The 19,067-nt window shown below is 40.3% G+C and overlaps 2 protein-coding genes across 6 annotated transcripts in view; one reads left to right on the forward strand and one right to left on the reverse strand.

Moving 5' to 3' along the window:
- The window catches only part of ppat (phosphoribosyl pyrophosphate amidotransferase), a 52,950-nt gene extending 34,946 nt beyond the window's left edge, over nucleotides 1-18,004 (reverse strand). Inside the window, exons 1-4 of one of the 3 annotated variants that reach the window (XM_041194724.1) lie at nucleotides 17,696-18,004; nucleotides 6,790-6,856; nucleotides 2,196-2,402; nucleotides 1,557-1,669 (exon numbers count right to left, since the gene is read on the reverse strand). In XM_041194724.1, the coding sequence (XP_041050658.1) occupies nucleotides 1,557-1,669; nucleotides 2,196-2,402; nucleotides 6,790-6,856; nucleotides 17,696-17,823 (515 nt within the window). In that variant the 5' untranslated portion in view covers nucleotides 17,824-18,004. The remainder of the gene's footprint in view (nucleotides 1-1,556; nucleotides 1,670-2,195; nucleotides 2,403-6,789; nucleotides 6,857-17,695) is intronic. The other 2 variants (XM_041194742.1, XM_041194733.1) reach the window with 2 other exon arrangements.
- Nucleotides 18,005-18,256: 252 nt separating this feature from the next.
- Nucleotides 18,257-19,067, forward strand: part of paics (phosphoribosylaminoimidazole carboxylase, phosphoribosylaminoimidazole succinocarboxamide synthetase) — a 30,289-nt gene continuing 29,478 nt past the window's right edge. Inside the window, exons 1-2 of one of the 3 annotated variants that reach the window (XM_041200177.1) lie at nucleotides 18,257-18,334; nucleotides 18,722-18,757. In XM_041200177.1, the coding sequence (XP_041056111.1) occupies nucleotides 18,742-18,757 (16 nt within the window). In that variant the 5' untranslated portion in view covers nucleotides 18,257-18,334; nucleotides 18,722-18,741. Of the gene's footprint in view, nucleotides 18,465-18,721; nucleotides 18,758-19,067 lie in introns of all 3 variants that reach the window. The other 2 variants (XM_041200187.1, XM_041200197.1) reach the window with 2 other exon arrangements.

A 19,067-nucleotide genomic window follows, 5' to 3' on the forward strand; every position in this document is an offset into this window, starting at 1 on the left:
GGTACAGGAACAGGGATGTCTTGCTGCAATTATACAGGGCCTTGGTGAGACCACACCTGAATATTGTGTGCAGTTTTGGTCTCCTAATCTGAGGAAGGGTGTTCTTGGAATAGAGGGAATGCAGCGAAGGTTTACCAGACTGATTCCTGGGATGGCAGGACTGACATATATGAGGAGAGACTGAGTTGGTTAGAATTATATTCGCTGGAGTTCAGAAGAATGGGGGTGGAATCTCATAGAAACCTATAAAATTCTAACAGGACTGGACAGGGACGATGCAGGAAGGGTGTTCCGGATGGTAGGAGAGCCCAGAAACAGGGGTCACAGTCTGAGGATATGGGGTAGACCATTTAGAACTGAAATGAGGAGAAATTTCTTCACCCAGAGATTGGTGACCCTGTGGAATTCACTACCACATAACGTAGTTGAGGCCAAAACATTGTATGTTTTCAAGAAGGATTTAGATATAGCTCTTGAGGTGAAAGCGGGAACTGGCTATTGAGTTGGATGATCAGCCATGATCATAGTGAATGGCGCAGCAGGCTCGAAGGGCTGAATGGCCTACCCCTGCTCCTATTTTCTATGTTTCTATCAACATCCTGAGGGTTACTATTGACCAGAAACTGAACTGGACTAGCCATATAAATACTGTGGCTACAAGAGCAGGTCAGAGGCTAGAAATTCTGGTGAGTAACTGACCTCCTAACACCCCAAAGCCTGTCTACCACCTACAAGGCAGAACTCAGGAGTAAAATGGAATACTCTTCACTTGCCTGGATGAGTGCAGCTCCAACAACACTGAAGAAGTTTGACACCATTCAGGTTAAAGCAGCCTGCTTGATTGGCACCCCATCCACAAACATTCAGTCCCTCCACCACCAACACAAAGTGGCATCAGTGTGCACCGTCTACAAGATGCACCGCAGAAACTCACCAAGCCTCCATAGACAGCATGTTCCAAACCCACAACCGCTACCACCTAGAACGACAAGGGTAGTAGACAGATGGGGCACCGACACCTGGAAGTTCCACTCCAAGCCATTCATCATCCTGACTTGGAAATATATAGCCGTTTTTTCACGGTCACTGGGCCAAAATCCTGGAACTCCCTCCCTAACTGCATTGCAGGTGTACCTACACCACAGGGACTGCAACGGTTCAAGAAGGAAGCTCACCACCACCTTCTCACAAGGGCAATTAGGAATGGGCAATAGATGCTGGTCTAGCCAGCAATGCTTATGTTCCTTGAACGAATGAAAAAAAAACAAGTTATGTGAATTTGCAAGCTATACACTTATTTTATAGTATATATAGAAAACTGGGTGAAAGCAAGTTCAATTTTAAAATGATTCACTCTACAGAGTTGTAAATGTGCTTTTAATAAAAGTGTGAAGCAATTTCTCCTGATTGAAGGGAGTCTCACACTGCCTTTCTTCAGTAGCAGACCAGGCCCTGGATCAAATTACATTTTAACTTGTAACTGTACTTGAAATGAGCCTGTTAAAACCTCTGTACTCTCCCATAGTGGAGCTGGAAGTTTCAGTAGTTTCCCTTACCTGGCCACCCAGTCAGGTGTATCAGCTTCCTCCTTTGGTGGAGTCAAAGCCAGAAGCTGTATGATTAGCTCACTGTCAGAGCTAGTTGATAAGCCAACTCCATGTCGTAGTACCTATATAAATGGAAAAGTTATCTTTTTCAACTAGAAAAATACATAGCTGTCACACTTAATTTCACTGTACAAATTGAATTCATCAAAATTATTAGATTAAATGACAAAATGCATACAAATATTTGACAAAGCGCTAAAACATATATGCTTAAAAGGCATATTAAAGGGGAAACAGCAGCAGTCTCCAACTAGCATTTTCATCAGAAGGCCAAGGTTAATTCCAAGAAAAGGGGACAGCAGGTAGGTTGGAACAGGAAGTGCTTAGACCAGGCCCCCTCATTTTAGGTCCTTTGAAGCCTTGCTTTTTGCTTAGTAACAGGAGTTATTGGCTAAAGTCTTGCTTGGCCACAGAGTATTTATTCAGTTATGCAGTAGATTTATGCCCAACACATCAAAATTTGATTAACATGTTTACCAGAAAGCAGAATATCAATTATCCATCCCTAATCTTTTGTCCCTTTGGGATGCACTATTTACTGAGGATCAATTAACTTGCAACAATTCTAATGGTAATGCCATACTGCACCTTCATTTTTAACTTTTTTGCATTAATTAATTCTCCATTGTGAGCGACAGCGATCTTCCCATGAAGAGTTTCCACTACAAATGGCTGACAATTCTGCAATTCAGAAATACCCGATGTGGAATATCGTGTGTGTCCTATTCCCAGGCTCCCATTGCGAAGTTTTTGTATTTGTTCTTCACGGAAAGTACTATTTATGAGGCCCATTCCCTATGTAAAAAAAAATAATTTTATATAAAAAATATCTAATGATGATTTCCATAACTTGTAAGCTAAAAAATGATCATAGTTCTGAGGGAAAACTAAATAATTAATTTCTTTAACTACAACTTTGAGACCTTATATAAAACTAAAAAGTAACATGTTACGTTTTATATACATTTACTGCAAAGTTGCAGTTCTACTGTCAGAAGTATTACTCCAGGATTTGAAAATACCAAGTCCATGGTTGTTTTATTTGAACTGTATAAACAAGTAATGAATGATATTTTTATTATATGCTCTTTCAACACTGGGAGCTCTGACCACCTCATAGGATGTTCTTTGGAGAAGCAACAAGGATTAAATTGTACAACACTATTTCAAATGCAGAATTTAGGTCCTGCCCCAACATTACCTATTTTTTGATTTGAGGACACAGTAAGTCAATACAGTTTTTAAAACAAACAGGCATAGCACAAAGTTCATATTCAAGTGTCCTTATCTCGCCTTTTGAAATTACAGCCTCAGAACTTAAAATATTTGCTTAGATCCATTGCAAAGCTCCAAAGAACAGTTGCACAAGTTTTTGACCTGAAGGTAAGTCCTTTAAACTGCAACATTACTATGATTATTTAATGAACAAGTTATAGCAATATGTGAAAATCAACACTAATCAAAAAATTAAGGAGCTCCAATAAAATTACAATATAGGTGTTCGTATTTGCAAAGTAAAATGGAAAATTCATTGCTTCAAATTAAATTCAATCATTTTTCCCACCTGTAACTCAGATTAGATGATTGTATGATTAATGTTCAGTTAAAAAGTATGTGATTTATATTATTAGCAGGATTTCTGAACAATATTACTATAAATAACAAAAATGCTGAAGAAGCTTTATAACTAAGAATAGTTGAGCAATAACTTTGGTTCATAACCATTTTCACAAACAACTTGCATTTATATAATACTTTTATTGATAAAAAAACCCCACAGCATTTCACAGAAGTGTAATCAGATAAAGCTCAATGAAACAGAGAGCAGGAATAAATGGGTCTTTTTTGGAGTGGCAGGCAGTGACTATTGGGGTAACGCAGAAACCAAATGTAATATTTCCAAGTTTGCTGACGACACGAAATTTGGTGGGAATGTGAGCAATCAGGAGAGTGTTAAGCGGTTTCAAGGTGATTTAGACATGTTGAGTGAGTGGGCAAATACATGGCAGATGCAGTATAACGTGGATAAGTGTGAAGTTATCCACTTCGGAAGGAAAAACAAAATGGCAGAGTATCACTTAAATGGTGATAGATTGGGAAACATCGATGTACAAAGGGACCTGGTGTCCTTGTACACCAATCAAGCATGCAGGTGCAGCAAACAGTTAAGAAGGCAAATGGTATGTTGACCTTCATTGCAAGGGGACTTGAGTACAGGAGCAAGGATGTCTTACAGCAGTACAGGACCTTGCTGAGACCACACCTGGAGTAGTGTGTGCAGTTTTGATCTCCTTACCTAAGAAAGGCCATAGAGGGAGTGCAGCGAAGGTTCACCAGATTCCTGTGATGGCAGGATTGTCGCATGAGGAGTGATTGGGCCGACAAGGCCTGTATTCACTGGAGTTTAGAAGAATGAGAGGAGATTTCATTGAAGCATATAAATTTCTGACAATGATGGACAGACTAGATGCAGGGATTATATTTCCTCTGGCTGAAGGGGTCTTTAGAACAAGGGGTCACAAGGGGATACAGGGTTTAGGATTGAGATAAGGAGAAACTTCTTCACTCAGAGGGTGGTGAACCTATGGAATTCCCTACCACAGAAGGCTGTGGAGGCAGAGTCACTGAACATACTTAAGAAGAAAATAGATTTCTGGGGCAGAATTTTCTGCCTTTCGGGCGGGCGGGCCTGAACCAATCTCCGGCAGGCAGAGAGCTGATCCCCGCCAAAGAAGCGGGCCCCACCGCCATTTTACATGGGCAGGCTAATTAAGGCCCGCCCAGCATGATATCCGGCGGGAAACGCTATGTGCTTCTTGTGCAGGTGGGGGGGATTCCCCAAAAGCAAGAGTGCACTCTTTTGCACATGCGCAAGAAAGAGTGCACATCTCCCTGAGGCAAAGTGCTGCCTCAGGGAGATCGCTTACATGTTTAAAAATAGAAAAAAAATTCCCTAACATGTCCTCCTCGTGACAATATCACATGAGATGGGACATGTTCATAATTTACATAATAAGTTTATTAAACTTTTTAAAACCCTACATGAAACCTCATCCCGCTGGTGGATGAGGTTCCATGTTTTCTCTATTTGCCGCTGGGGCTCCTGGCCTGCCCACCAACTTTAAGGTTGGACGGGCAGGTCCTTTAATTGTATAATTGATCCTGTCAATGGCCTCAATCAGAGTCCTCCCTGGACTCTAAAGGCGTTAGCTTTGTTAGTAAAGGAAGAGATCAGTGCTATAGTGAGGAATGATATAGGCACTGGAGAGCAAGATGTAGAGTCAGTCAGGGTAGAAATAAGAAATAGCAAGGGAAAGAAGTCCTTGGTTGGAGTAATCTATAGGTCCCCAAACAGTAGTTTAACAGTAGGGCACAGTATAAACCAGGAAATACTGGGAGCATTTAAGAAAGGCATAGCAATAATCATGGGTGATTTTAATATGCATATAGACTGGACGGTGGGAAATTGGAGTTGAGGTCGAAATTAGATCAGCCATGATCGTAATGAATGGCAGGGCAGGCTCAAGGGGATGAATTGCCTACTCCTGCTCCTAGTTCTTATGTTCTATGTTCTTATGTTAAGGGGTATGGGAAGAGTGCAGGATCGAGAACCAGCCATGATCATATTAAATGGTACAGCAGGCTCAAAGGGCTGAATGACCTACTCCTGCTCCTATTTTCTTTGTTTCCAAGTCTCCACCCGCATAGTTTTTTTTCCCTACCAGTATTACCAAAGTGACACACAGACAAAGCAAGGGTACGTGAATTGAGGTGCACACTGATTGCAGACAACACTGACTGTGAGAACTGTGTACACCCTCTGCGTCCAAAGTGCTGCTTTGGTCCAAATGGCACACCCTGCAAATTCTAAATACGCAAGATTACCCCATCCCGGCTGAGAGTCTTTGTTATGACACCAGTGGGCGTGGGAGGCTGCACTTTTCTATGTTACTTTTGCTGGTAATTTAATTTGCCCCTAATTATATAATGGAACGCTTTGATTTGAAGTGACTTCATAAAGAAGGAGAATCAAATGCAAAAATCAAAAAGTACAGAGGAAGTAGTAGCCAGAAAGAGGAAAATCAGAGAATAGGGCAGAATGGTAAAAGAGAGTTGAGAGCTGGATTATTTTGTTATTGCACAGAAAGGGAGGCCATTTTGCTTAATTTGCAACAAGGCAATATCAGTTCCAAAAAAATACAATGTTAAGAGACATTATGAAACATGACATTCCTCTCACATAGCAAAATTTCCAGTAGGTTCTGCCCAACGTGCTCGATAGCTTCTAAATCTGAAGGAAGCCATGGAGAGAAAATGTGGACACATTTTCTCTAACTCGTTATGAAATATTTAGCGCATATTAAATGTATTTAATCTTATTCATGGGGTTATTCATGGTTAGTGCATGCCCAATTTCAATCTTGCAGCCCACTGCAGATGAAGGAAGACCACTCATGCGTCCCACTCACTAGCCTAGGTTGCCCATCACTGTTGGTAGATGGTACACACTGCGCATCGGCGATGTTGGGAATAACTGTTTAAGGTGGTGGATACTGATCAAGCGGGCTTTGTCCTGAATGATGTCGAGCTTCTCGAATGTTGTTGGAGCTGCACTCCAATAAAAAGGACATATCCAATAGTTTGAATTAGGCAATTTAAATGTACAAAGTGTTTTGTATAATTTGAATTAAGCAATTTCGAATTAAGAGCTGACTATAATGATTTGTGTGAAAATTCACATTGGTGCACAAAGGCACGGTCTTCTGACACTGGGGTAAGAGTATAGATAAGGAGCGCTTTATTTTGCAACCAGCTGCACTAATCAACGACACTGGATACATACTACCAATATCTCCTGCTTCAAATAAGCAGGAAATTTACTGAAACTATTAAAAATAACTTCACATTAACTTTCAATGTACTTTGATTATATGTTTGTCAAGTATAATCTTAGCTTAGCAGAATCAATTGGCTATTAAATTACACTTGATATAGGAAATTCAAATTTAAACAAATGTTGCAAGGCTACTGGAAGATAGTAACTCATGTTTTCTGAAAACAAAGATGTAGTAAAGCAATAGAAGAAGGAGACTGTACAGAAGAATATTGAACCCAACTGAATTCGATAAAGTTTTTTGTGTGACATAATTTATAACACTCCAATGCAAAATAAAAAACATACCTTGTGCGTCATATATAATGGTGGGGAACCTCCATTGCTTGTCACAATTCCAGCACTTTCCTGACCTCTGTAAAAACATATTTTCAGAAGTGTCAAAAATAGTTACTGATTAGTTTAGAAATGATATCCATTATCTGTGATTCTGTGTTCTTCTTAATGGAAAACAACTACCCCTCAGCTGCTCCATAACTTTTAAGCCCTTTAGTAGAGAAGCTTCTTTTCTTGTTAGTTTGTCATGCCACTTTAGTAGCCTGCATTTGATAATAAAGCAGTGCTTTAAAGCAGTGGTTCCCAACCTTTTTTTATGTCACAGCACACTTTTACACTGTAAACCATTTGAGGCACAGCCAACTGAATTGTCTTCTAGCCTTCCATCTCTAAAACCTCCTAAAAATATATCAAGACACCATCTAATACAATTTACATTAGTTTAAGTAGTTTACAATGAAAGCCTTAACACCAGTTGCAAGTAAATACAATATTTGTTATCGAAAATGTACACAATTTAAGTGTTTCCCATTAAAAATTTCAATCGTTTTCAGTTTAAGTCTGCATTTCTTAGTATGAAAGTTCATATTCGTAACAATAAAAAGTTGTTTCTCCTCATTCAATAAAAAAAAATGAAATTAGAAGTATAAGAATTGAAGCAAAATGCAAATGAAAGAAATACTGTGAGCAGCATCTTACTGGTAATGTTAATATGACAACTGGGCCTGCCTCCAAGCAGAGTATTTTAATCGAAGAACTGACAACAGGGCAACTAGCCGGTCTTGTCCACTGACAGGCACTCGTGTACTTTTTTGTACATAAGTCAGTGTTGAGAACACCACACAGGGAAATGGCAGGAGTAGGAGTATTGCTATAACCTAATCCGAAAGAGATGGATAATCTTGTCCCGTAAGCAACTGAAATGCATCTCTGCAAACTGCAAATTCCTCTTGTTCTTTTAATGACAATTTATTTGATGATTCAAAAGAAAGTGAACTAAATGGATCACGAACCCAGTCAGTCTTCCATACTTATGGAGGGGAAGTAGCATTCAAACTTCTCTTGCAGTGTTTTAAGATGTGTGGAGATGAGGTAGAGTATGGTTTTGTCAGCAGGATTCGCTGATGCCAGCTTGAACACCTCAATCAACTCACTTGCCACTTCTTCCTGTCAAAGAGCCAGTTTTGACATGAAGCCTTGATGTTTTCTGTGGCAATCAGAATGTCTTGTTTTCTCCCCTGCATTTTAACACTCAGCTCATTCAGGCGGCTGAATATATCTGAAAGATATATAAGCTTAGCACACCAAGAATCATCACATATTAAAGCTTTTTGTAGCAATTCATGCAGAGGTGAAACCTCTTTCAGCATGTTTCAGAGTTCATAAACACAGGAGAGGACTATCCCTAAGAAATGCATCACACTTGTGTGTGCATGAGTAAACTCGGCTCAATTCTCTTAGCACAAAATAGTAAACAAATGCAACTTCAAAGGACATGATTTTACATAATTCATGATTTTCACTGTTTGGTCTAATACTGCAGTTAACTTTAGATGACACTGTTTTGCAACAAAGGGTTTAAAGTGCAGGATACAATGGCTGACCTGATGTCAGGATTCTCTACTTTCATCCTATTCATGAATCCTCTGATTTTCCCATCATAGAAGCTGCGCCAACAGTACAGATGCTATTACACTTGGTCCAGTTAAGATTCTTTTCCTCTAGGTAAACAGTTGCGACATGAGAGATTTTCTCTCCAGTCACATGAGTGGGCAATTCTTTGCAAAAGAAGAAATTCTCTGATAGAATCCCTGGATAGAAAGGAGGCATTGCTGAATCTGGCTGGGAAATGAGCTAGGCCAAGTAGACCAAATGTCTTGTGGGGGCACACTTGGGTAAGAGTGATCATCACAATATAAGGTTAGATTAGTAATGGAGAAAAGAAATGATATAAAGCAGGACATAAATCAGAAGAGGGCTAATTTCATTGTGATGAGAAGGAATCTAGCCTGGCTAAAATGAAATCAAAGACTGACAGGAAGAAGTAAAAAGGAACAATGAGTGATCTTTAAGGAGGAGATGCTTCAGGTACATCCCAAAGGTGAAAGGTAAGCAAATCGAAAACAGGGCCACTTGGATGATGAGAGAGATAGAGATTATAAGTAAGTAAACAAACAAAAAAAAATAGGGTTTAGCTTGCATTCAGGTGAATTCTTCAAGTGAGAACCAGGGCCAAATAGAACAGATTCAGAAGGGACGTGAACAGAAAAATAAGTGTAAATTATAAGTGGATAGTAAGAGGTGGAGTGGGCCCTATTAGAGATAAAGAAGGTGATATATGCTTAGAGCGTAGGACAAGGCTAGAATATTTCAATACTTTGTATCAATCTTTACCAAGGAAGAAGAATCTAATGAAATATCCAGAGAATGGAAGATAGTAGAAGCAATGGATAGAGTGAAAATTGAGGGGGAGGTGGTACTGGAAAGGCTGGCTATACTTAGGGTAGATACGTCACCTGGTCTAGGTGGCTTGCAACCCAGGTTTCTAAAGAATGTGGGGGTGGAGATAGCAGAAGGGCTTGCCATAATATTCCAATTTTCCCCAGATACGGGAAAGTGCCAGACCATTCAAGAGTGGCAAAGGTGACACCCTTATTCAAAGAAGGATGTAAGGATTGTCATGACAACTACAGGCTGGTTAGTTTAACATCAATAGTGGGTAAGGCTTTGGAATCAAAAAAACATCAATAGGCACTTGGAGAGGTTTAAATTAATTAAGGATTGGCAGCACTGATTTAGAAAAAGCAAACTGACTAATCTAATTCAATTTTCTGATGAAGTAACAGAGAAGGTTGATGAAGGGAATGCTGTGGTTGTTGTCCATATGGATTTTAAGGAAGCATTCAACAAAGTACCACACAAAAGGCTGGTTAACAAAATTGAGGCTCATTGAATAAGAGGGTCAGTGTCTAATTGGATTTAAAAAATGACTTAAGGATAGCAAAGAACAAGTAGTGGTAAATGTTTTTACTCCAGACTGGAAGACGGTAGATAGTGGTGTTCCCCAAAGGGTCAGTGCTAAGAACACTTTTTTTTGATATACACAAATAACTTGAATCTTGGAATAGAGTAGAATTTCAAAATTTGAAGATAATACCAAACCGGAGTGGCAAACAGTGAGGCTAAAGCAAATCATCTGCAACATGACAGATATGCTAGCAGAACGGGCAGGCAAGTGGCAGGTGAGATTTAATATACAGAAGCGTGAAGCAATGCATTTTGAAAAAAGGAATAGGGAGAGGCAATATATTTACTGGCACAGTTCTAAAAAGTGTGCAGGAACAGAAGAACCTGCGGGAGCATAATGAATCTTGGGTTTCAAAAATAGAAGCATTGTGTATAAAAGCAGGAAGTTATGATATGCCTTTATAAAACTCTTGTTGGGCCACAACTGGAATATTGTGGCTAGTTCCGGGCACCACACTTTAGAAACATTTTTTTAAATATAGTGATTCGTAATGGCGTGGAACTTGCTGCCCACGAGGGTGGTGGAAGTGAAAACAATCAATGAATTCAAAAGGAAATTAACCTGCAGGGCTACAGAGGTCAATCAGCGGAGTGCTACTGACTGGACTGCTCCAAGGAGAGCCAGCATGGACTTGATGGATCAAATGACCTCCTTCAACGCTGTAAATAATTCTAGGTACAACCAAATGAAATTTGTAAGCTATGAATCTAACTCTACAAAATTTATTTTGAAACTACCATGGAAAAATAGTTTGCATTTCCTGAATTAGACAACTCTATTACTCGCTGCTGCCAGAAATGTTCTCAGATATACTAGCACTAGAAACACTTTAGACCCTTCTTCTTACTATGGACTGTCAATTTAGTTTATAAGATAAAATGGAACAACGTGAAATTTACTTCAAGTTAAATTTAAACTGAAATACTCAAACCAATATTACTCCTATTAAACTGAAGCTATGCAAAAATATCTTTTTGAGCTGGCAGTACCTTAAATATGAGGATTCCAAAGTTAGATAGGTTGAATTAAAGAGATATGCTCTCTGAGGTAAGATCCATGTTACTTTAGTTGTCTTCCTATTGTATTAAATGTACAATTTTAATGATTTTGTTTTAACAGGATCTTGAAATATATTAAACCTTCAAGTCAAGGATGGAGGGATGAGAGGCACAAACATACACATCTAAAAGAATGACATTTCTAAACTGACTTCATGATGTAACAAATATGAATGTTGATATAAATTCACTAACACAGCATTTAGAGACACAAGACAAGAGACCGTGATAGGTCTTAGCCACTCAACTACTATAGTAACAGATAATAGAAAAATGAATATATATGAATCTGACTATGAATTAATTCAGGAAAAAAAGTACTTACTTCAGTTATCAAGATAACATTGCGTTTTCCATGATTACATAACTTTTTGCATGTTTAATTTTAAACAAAAATTAAATAAGCAGTGGAGTCGTTCATAAAATCTAAGTAATCTTCTGTCTCAGGTATAAGTTCGGTAGCACGGAACTTGAATAGTGCTGAAGAGAGATGTTTTGCTGAAGCTTTTCATATTGCAGTCATAGGACTGACGCAAGAATGTCAAATTTCAAACAATCACAACAATTTATATCAGAGGGGGAAAGGGTGCTGATTGGTTGGCAAGTCAACTCCGATAGGCCGAGGTGTTGCATGGAGAGAGCAACGGGGAACTAGGGATTCCCCATGCTTCCAGGTGGTTCAAAAAAGGTACAAGGCTTGAACATATTCCTTCTGTTTACAAAGCACGGGTCCCTGCATATGAACATCAGTTGCTTCTAGCAAGCGAAAATGAGCCACATTATGAGCTCAACTAATTATCTTAAATTGGTAGCTCATAACGCACTCAGAATTGCTCAGCAAGTGCTAACTAATCACAGAATCACATCTGACAGTAGACATTTTGTTTGGGTAGTGGAAATGCCTCGGCCAATCATAGCCGACTTGCCAATAAGTCAGCACCACTTTCCTCCTGTAGTATAAATTGTTGTGATCGTTTCAAATTTGACATTCTTGCATTTGCCCTGATGAGCACAAGACCAAAAGCTTTGACAACGTGTCTCTCTTTTCAATGATTTTAAATAATCTTCATGATATTTTTGTTATTTGATGAAACTAAATAAGTCTTTCTATCTGGACAAACTTTCATACTGAGGTGGGGAGGGAGAAGACAGACATTTTTGTTGAAGATATCAATTCTCTTACAATGTAAATCAGAAACTAAATAATATGCAAAATATATTAATCAGTAAAAAGCGCTCTTTGGATGTAAGACAATGGACTTTGTAGTACAACCATTAGAATCCTAGATAAAACCCATTTATCAGTAAAGAATAAATAGCATTGCTACATTACATATGTTTCTGGAAAACAGTCAGACTACTGACTCTCCAAGCCAATAATCCCTTTGCCCTGATAAATCTATAATATATCCAAGTTAATTTCAGAGTGTCAAGATTAGCCACAATAATGAAAAAATATTATGATACTAACCCAACAAAATCGTAGATCTATCCTAGGTTATATTTTCAGAAGCTCGCAAATTTGTTTTGGAATATGGTTATATTGTGTTGTCATTCCTTTTCAAGAAAGGAAACTATACTCTAGTGCTCCAATGCCAAAATAACTATACAAGCACAATAGTGATCATGGATCACTGTGAAATTATCTTGTTGTAGCCAGTCATCTACTCACACTACAGTCTCAAGAGGTACCTTTCACATGATAGGCTGCTTGTTCTAAAATGTTTTTGGTGTCAACATTAGTGGTTAAGGAATACAAATGGATTTCCTATGACACAAAGCACAAGTAGTCTTAGGCCAGAGTATGTTTTTCAGTATTTTTAATAGTCCCATTGCAGTTTAAACATGATAGTGGTTCGGTTATCACTTTAATGCAGCTAATTTATTGAAACAATGCATCAGCTTACTAGTTCTGTTTGTTATACCCTATCAATACATTTTCAAATGGTTTAATTTATGTAGGATTCTGTAGGACGAGAATACATTACTCGTGATGCACTCAGTCTAAACTAGGCCATGCATAATTGCTAACCAGCTTTTATCTCTGTAATTGTATTGACATTAGTAGCATTCCAACTGTCCATTGATTTTATAGTAAGCTTCAAAGAAAGTAAAAGAAAATGAATGGCAGTCAATTTTAAATTAATTATTTTCATCATTAGTGTGTTACATTTGAGTTTTTAAAAAGATTTTAAAAAGTATTTCTTGCATCAGACTATAAGTAACTGGTGCTAGAAGTCTTTCTGAATCATCCACATGGTCTTGATCTGAAAGATTCTGATCCAGCATAAGCTTGATCAAATCTCCTCTTTGCCATCTATTCTTGTAAAATCCTATTCAGAACAGAATTACGTAAAGAACCCAGAAGAAGCCAAGAGTGGTTAGAATGTGGAACTTGCTACAAGTAGTTGAGGCAAACTGTAGAAATGCATTTAAGGTGAAGCTAGATAAGCACAAAGGAGAAAGGAATAGAAGGGTGGATTGATGTAGTTAGAAGAAGTGGGGTGGTGGGAGGCTTATATGGAACATAAACACCAGCATGGATCAGTTGGGCTGAATATACTTGTGTGCTTTACATTGTGTAATTCTAGAATGGTTAGGTGATTTCAACAGATGTAGTCAGACATTGCTCTGGAGGATAACAAAAAGTTATAAATGCACACCTCAATCAAGCACAAAATTCCAAAACAACAATACTAACTTTTCAATCATTTCCTTTGTATTCAATTCACGCTGACATAGCATACAAAAATGCAAAGTACTAATCAGATAAAATGCTCCCAAATGTATTTTCATGCTCAATGTTGAATATAACCAATGCACTGACAAGTATGCAAAAGGTTGATGAAAGTTAATGTTTTCAGGTTGATTACTTTAGCAAATCATCATCTGTGTTATAGGAATCACTCAATGAATGGGCACTAAACTGTTTAACGGCTTCTTTCCCCTGAAGGGAGAACAAGCAGAAAAGCCCAGCAGCATTTTGTCTCAATACCACCTGTAGCATTATAAAACAGGATTTCTGATGAAAGGTCAACCACCAGTCCTTGCGGAGACAAAGTCCCGTCTTCACATTGAGGATACTCTCCGTCATGTTGTGTGGCACTACCAACATGCTAAATGAGATAGATTTCAAACAGATCTAGCAACTCAAAAACTGGGCATCCATGAAGCATAATGTGCCATGAGCAACAGAAGAATTGTATTCAACCATAATCTGTAAACTCATGGTCCAGCATATCCCCTAATCTACCATTACCATCAAGCCAGGGCATCAATCCTTGTTCAAAAAAGAGTACAAGTGGGCATGCCAGCAGTAATACCAGGCATATCTAAAATTGAGGTGTCAACCTGGTGAAGCTACAACAGGACATCTTGCACACCAAACAGTGGGAGCAGCATGCAACAGATAGAGCTAAGCAACCCCACAACCAGATGATCAGATCTAAGCTCTGCAGTCCTGCAACATCAAGTCATGAATGGTGGTGGACAATTAAACAACTAATTGGAGGAAGCAGCTCCACAAATATACCCATCCTCAATGATGAGGGAGCACAGCACAGTAGTGCAAAAGATAAGGCTGAAGCATTTGTAACAATCTTCAGCCAGAAGTGCTAGGTGGATGATCCATCTCAGCCTCTGGCTGAGGTCCCCAGCATCATAGATGTCAATTTTCAGCCAATTCAATTCACTCCACGAAATCAAGAAACAGCTTAAGCTACTCGCTACTCCAAAGGCTATGAACCCTGACAACATTCCAGCAATAGTACTGAAGTCTTGTGCTCTAGAACTAGCCACACCCTTAGCCAAGCTGTTCCAGTACAGCTACAACACTGGCATCCACCTGGCAACGTAGAAAATTGCCCAGGTTTGTCCTCTTCACAAAAAGCAGGACAATTCCAATCAGTTTACCCACAATCATCAAAGTGATGGACGATGTCATCAACAATGGTATCAAGCAGCATGTACTCAGCATGCACACTGACGCTCAGTTTGGGTTCTGCCAGGGCCACTCAGCTCCTGACTTCATTACAGACTTACTCCAAATATTGACAAAAGAGCTGAACTCCAAAGGTGAGGTGAGAGTGACTGCTATTGACATCAAGGCAACCTTTGACAGAGTGTGGCATCAAAGAGCCCTAGCAAAACTGAAGTCAATGAGATTCAGGGGGAAAACTCACCACTGGTTAAAGTCATACCTAGCACAAAGGAAGATAGTTGTGGTTGTTGGAGGTCAATCATCTCAACTCTAGGACATAAGTGCAGCAGTTGCTCAGGACAGGCCCAACCATCTTCAGCTGCTTCTTCAATGACCTTCCCTCCATCATAAGGTCAGAAGTGGGGATATTTGCTGATGAATGCACAATGTTCAGTACCATATGCAGCTCCTCAGATACTGAAGTAGTCTGTGTCCATATGCCGCAAGACCTGGACAATATTCAGACTTGGACTGATGAGTGACAAGTAAAATTTGCGGCACACAAGTGCTGGGCAATAACCATCTCCAACAAGAGAAAATCTAATCATCTCCCCATGACATTCAATGGCATTACCATCGCAGAATCTCCTACCATCAACATCCATCCCTGGATTACCGTTGACCAGAAACTGAACAGGCCAGCCATATAAATACTGTGACCACAAGAGCAAGTCAGAGGCTGGGAATTCTACAGAGAGTAACTTACCTACTAACTCCCGAAAGTCTGTCCACCATCTACAAGGCACAAGTCAGGAGTGTGATGAGATACTCTCCACTTGCCTGGATGAGTACAGCTCCCACAACACTCAAGAAGCAACACTATTCAGGACAAAGCAGCCCACTTAATTGGCACCCCATCCACAAACACTCCCTCCCTCCACTACAGACACACAGTGGCAACAGTGTATACCATCAACAAGATGCACTGCAGGTACTCACCAAGAATCAGAATCACAGTGCAGAAAAGGCCCTTCGACCCATCGAGTCTGCACCGACACATAAGAAACATCTGACCTACCTACCTACCTAATCCCGTTTACCAGCACTTGGCCCATAGCCTTGAATGTTATGATGTGCCAAATGCTCATCCAGGTACTTTTTAAAGGATGTGAGGCAACCCACCTTCACCACCCTCCGAGGCAGTGCATTCCAGACCGTCACCACCCTCTGGGTAAAAAAGATTTTCCTCACATCCCACCTAAACCTCCTGCCCCTCACCTTGAACTTATGCCCCCTTGTGACTGACCCTTCAACTAACAGGAACAGCTGCTCCCTATCCACCCTGTCCATGCCCCTCATAAACCTCGATCAGATCGCCCCTCATCTTCTCTGCTCCAACAAAAACAAGTCTATCCAACCTCTCTTCATAAATGTTTCATCCCAGGCAACATCCTGGTGAATCTCCTCTGCACCCCCTCCAGTGCAATCACATCCTTCCTATAATGTGGCAACCAGAAATGCACACAGTACTCCAGCTGTGGCCTCACCAAGGTTCCATACAACTCCAACATGACCTCCTACTTTTGTAATCTATGCCTTGATTGATAAACGCAAGTGTCCATATGCCTTTTTCACCACCCCACTAACATGCCCCTCTGCCTTCAGAGATCTATGGTCACACACGCCAAGGTTCCTTTGTTCCTCAGAACTTCCAGTGTCATGCCGTTCATTGAATACTTCCTTGTCAAATTACTCCTTCCAAAGTGTATCACGTCACACTTTTCAGGGTTAAATTTCATCTGCCACTTATCTGCCCATTTGACCATCCCGTCTATATCTTCCTGTAGCCCAAGACAATCAACCTCACTGTTAACCACCCAGCCAATCTCTGTGTCATCCGCAAACTTACTAATCCTATCCCCCCCACATTGTCATCTATGAAGTTTATATGAATGACAAATAATAGGGGACCCAGTATAGATTCCTGTGGTATGCCACTAGATACTGGCTTCCAGTCACTAAAGCATCCTTCTGTCATCACCCTCTGCCTCCTACAACTAAGCCAATTTTGAATCCGTCTTATCAAATTACCCTGTATCCCATGTGCATTTGCCTTCTTTATAAGTCTCCCATGTGGGACCTTGTCAAAGGATTTGCTGAAATCTATATAAACTACATCAACTGCACTACCCTCATTTACACACCTGGTCATCTCCTCAAAATATTCAATCAAATTTGTTAGGCATGACCTCCCTCTGACAAAGCCATGCTGACTATCCCTGATCAAACCTTGCCTATTTCAGTGGAGATAGATACTCTCAGAACTTTCTCCAATAGTTCCCTACCACTGATGTGAGACTCACTGGCCTGTAGTTCCCTGGCTTATCTCTACAACCCTTCTTAAATAGCAGAACCACATTAGCTGTTCTCCAATCCTCTGGCACCTCCCCCGTGGCCAGAGAGGAATTAAAAATTCAGGTCAGAGCCCCTGCGATCTCCTCCCTTGCCTCCCTCAGCAGTCTGGGACACAAATCATCCGGACCTGGAGATTTGTCCACTTTTAAGCCTGCCAGCACCTCCAATACCTTGTCACTCCCTATATCAATTTGCTCTAGAACCTCGCAGTCTCTCTCCCCGAGTTCGATACCTTCATCCAGCTTTCCTACAGTATTCTGTATGATTAAACAGGGCGTTTGTAAATACAAAGTCAGTAGAATGCTTCACTCCCTCGCCCAAATGACATATAAGCCCCCAACCACCATGAAATGAAAAACAAAGCCGTTTGAGAAACGTTTCTACAAAACTTTCTTTGCAAACGGTACCTTCGGCTATCACAATACTACTGTATTTTAGATCGAATTCTGTGCTGCTAATGCTGCAACTGGAAATCCTCCTCCTATCTCTCAGTGTTACCTGTGCTGCAGTGCCACCAGCCCCAGGGCGATAACATGAGGGACATCCAAGTGAGTCGGCCACTCGCCGGTAGCAACGCAGCCGAACACGCCACACTCCTCCCTGATCCCCGACTCTTCAAACTCCATGGCTCCACTGGAAACCTGCACTGGGACCCTTACAGATTCTCAACACCACCTACTTCAACTGTAACTAAGAGAAGGGAGGAAAGAATAAACATTCAAACCATCCACTATTACGCTCAAAACGTTAAAATAAACTTGCCCCAGCCTCTGACCCTTCCCGCCCCTCCCCCCACCGAATCACCGCACGTGTTTCCCCTCCCCCCCACCCCCCCTTAGCTTGGACCGCACCAAATCCCCAAAGGAGTGCGGGGTGAGGAATAATATAAACATATGTAATTTGTTGTTGACTTTGACTTTTTTAAATTATAGATTGGTACAACAGAACTATTAAAATACGAATATATTTCGTTTACTTCCCCCCCCCCCTTTTATAAGAACGGGTTATTCTTGATAATGGTCTTTCGCGACCCCTTGCTTGCGTCTTGTTTTGGTACACCTCTTTTAAAATTCGTAACGTTCTAAAGCCGAACGTGCGGCGGTTGGGAGCGCGAGACTCGGGAGGGGAGCTGGAAAGGTATAGGTATCCAAGAGGAAGAGGAGGAGGAGGAGGAGGGGGAAGAAAGAGCGGATCCCCGGACAATGGTGGGGAAAGATATGGGGAGTGATTCCGGAGCCCTACACCGTGTGTCCCGCAAGCTGTTTGCGTATGAATTATTGTTCATGATTTGAGTTGAACTGTCCCTGCAACCTCTGCATGTGCTGCTTTTAATAAATGTACTAATAACGCAATGGAGAGGTTTCACCGATTTGTGCTCCAGTTCAAACCTAACGCCGGCTTTGGAATTGATTGTAAAATGTATTGAGAGTGTAATGAAAGAAGGGAAATTTGTAATTGCTCAGGTTTGTAAGGTAAATAGTTTTGTTTTTAAATAATCTAAAGACTCTTTTGAAAATGTTTCAGATTTGTAAAGTTTTCCCAAGATGGAGAAAGTTGGAGGTGAGTGAAATTTAAAAAGTTCTCTCTCTTTAGATTAATTGGTACTAATTCATGTTATTTATCCGCCACCGCCTTTTGGAAGGCTTTCCCAGATTATTTCCACTGTTAAAATCCCGTAATAACTACTTTCTGAATAGCTGTGTGGTGCAAAGACTGCTCACTGTTACATAATGCTACCGTTGTAGTATAAAATGACCAGAGCTGGCCCTCTATCGTAACAGCAAATGCTGCCTTTGATCCTACCAGTTTACCAGGTGAATTTTTCTTGGTGAACCCCAAGGGTCTGTGCTCAGCCTTATGTAAAAACATT

This window comes from Carcharodon carcharias, chromosome 1 (assembly GCF_017639515.1).
Source record: "Carcharodon carcharias isolate sCarCar2 chromosome 1, sCarCar2.pri, whole genome shotgun sequence".
Lineage (NCBI taxonomy): Eukaryota > Metazoa > Chordata > Chondrichthyes > Lamniformes > Lamnidae > Carcharodon > Carcharodon carcharias.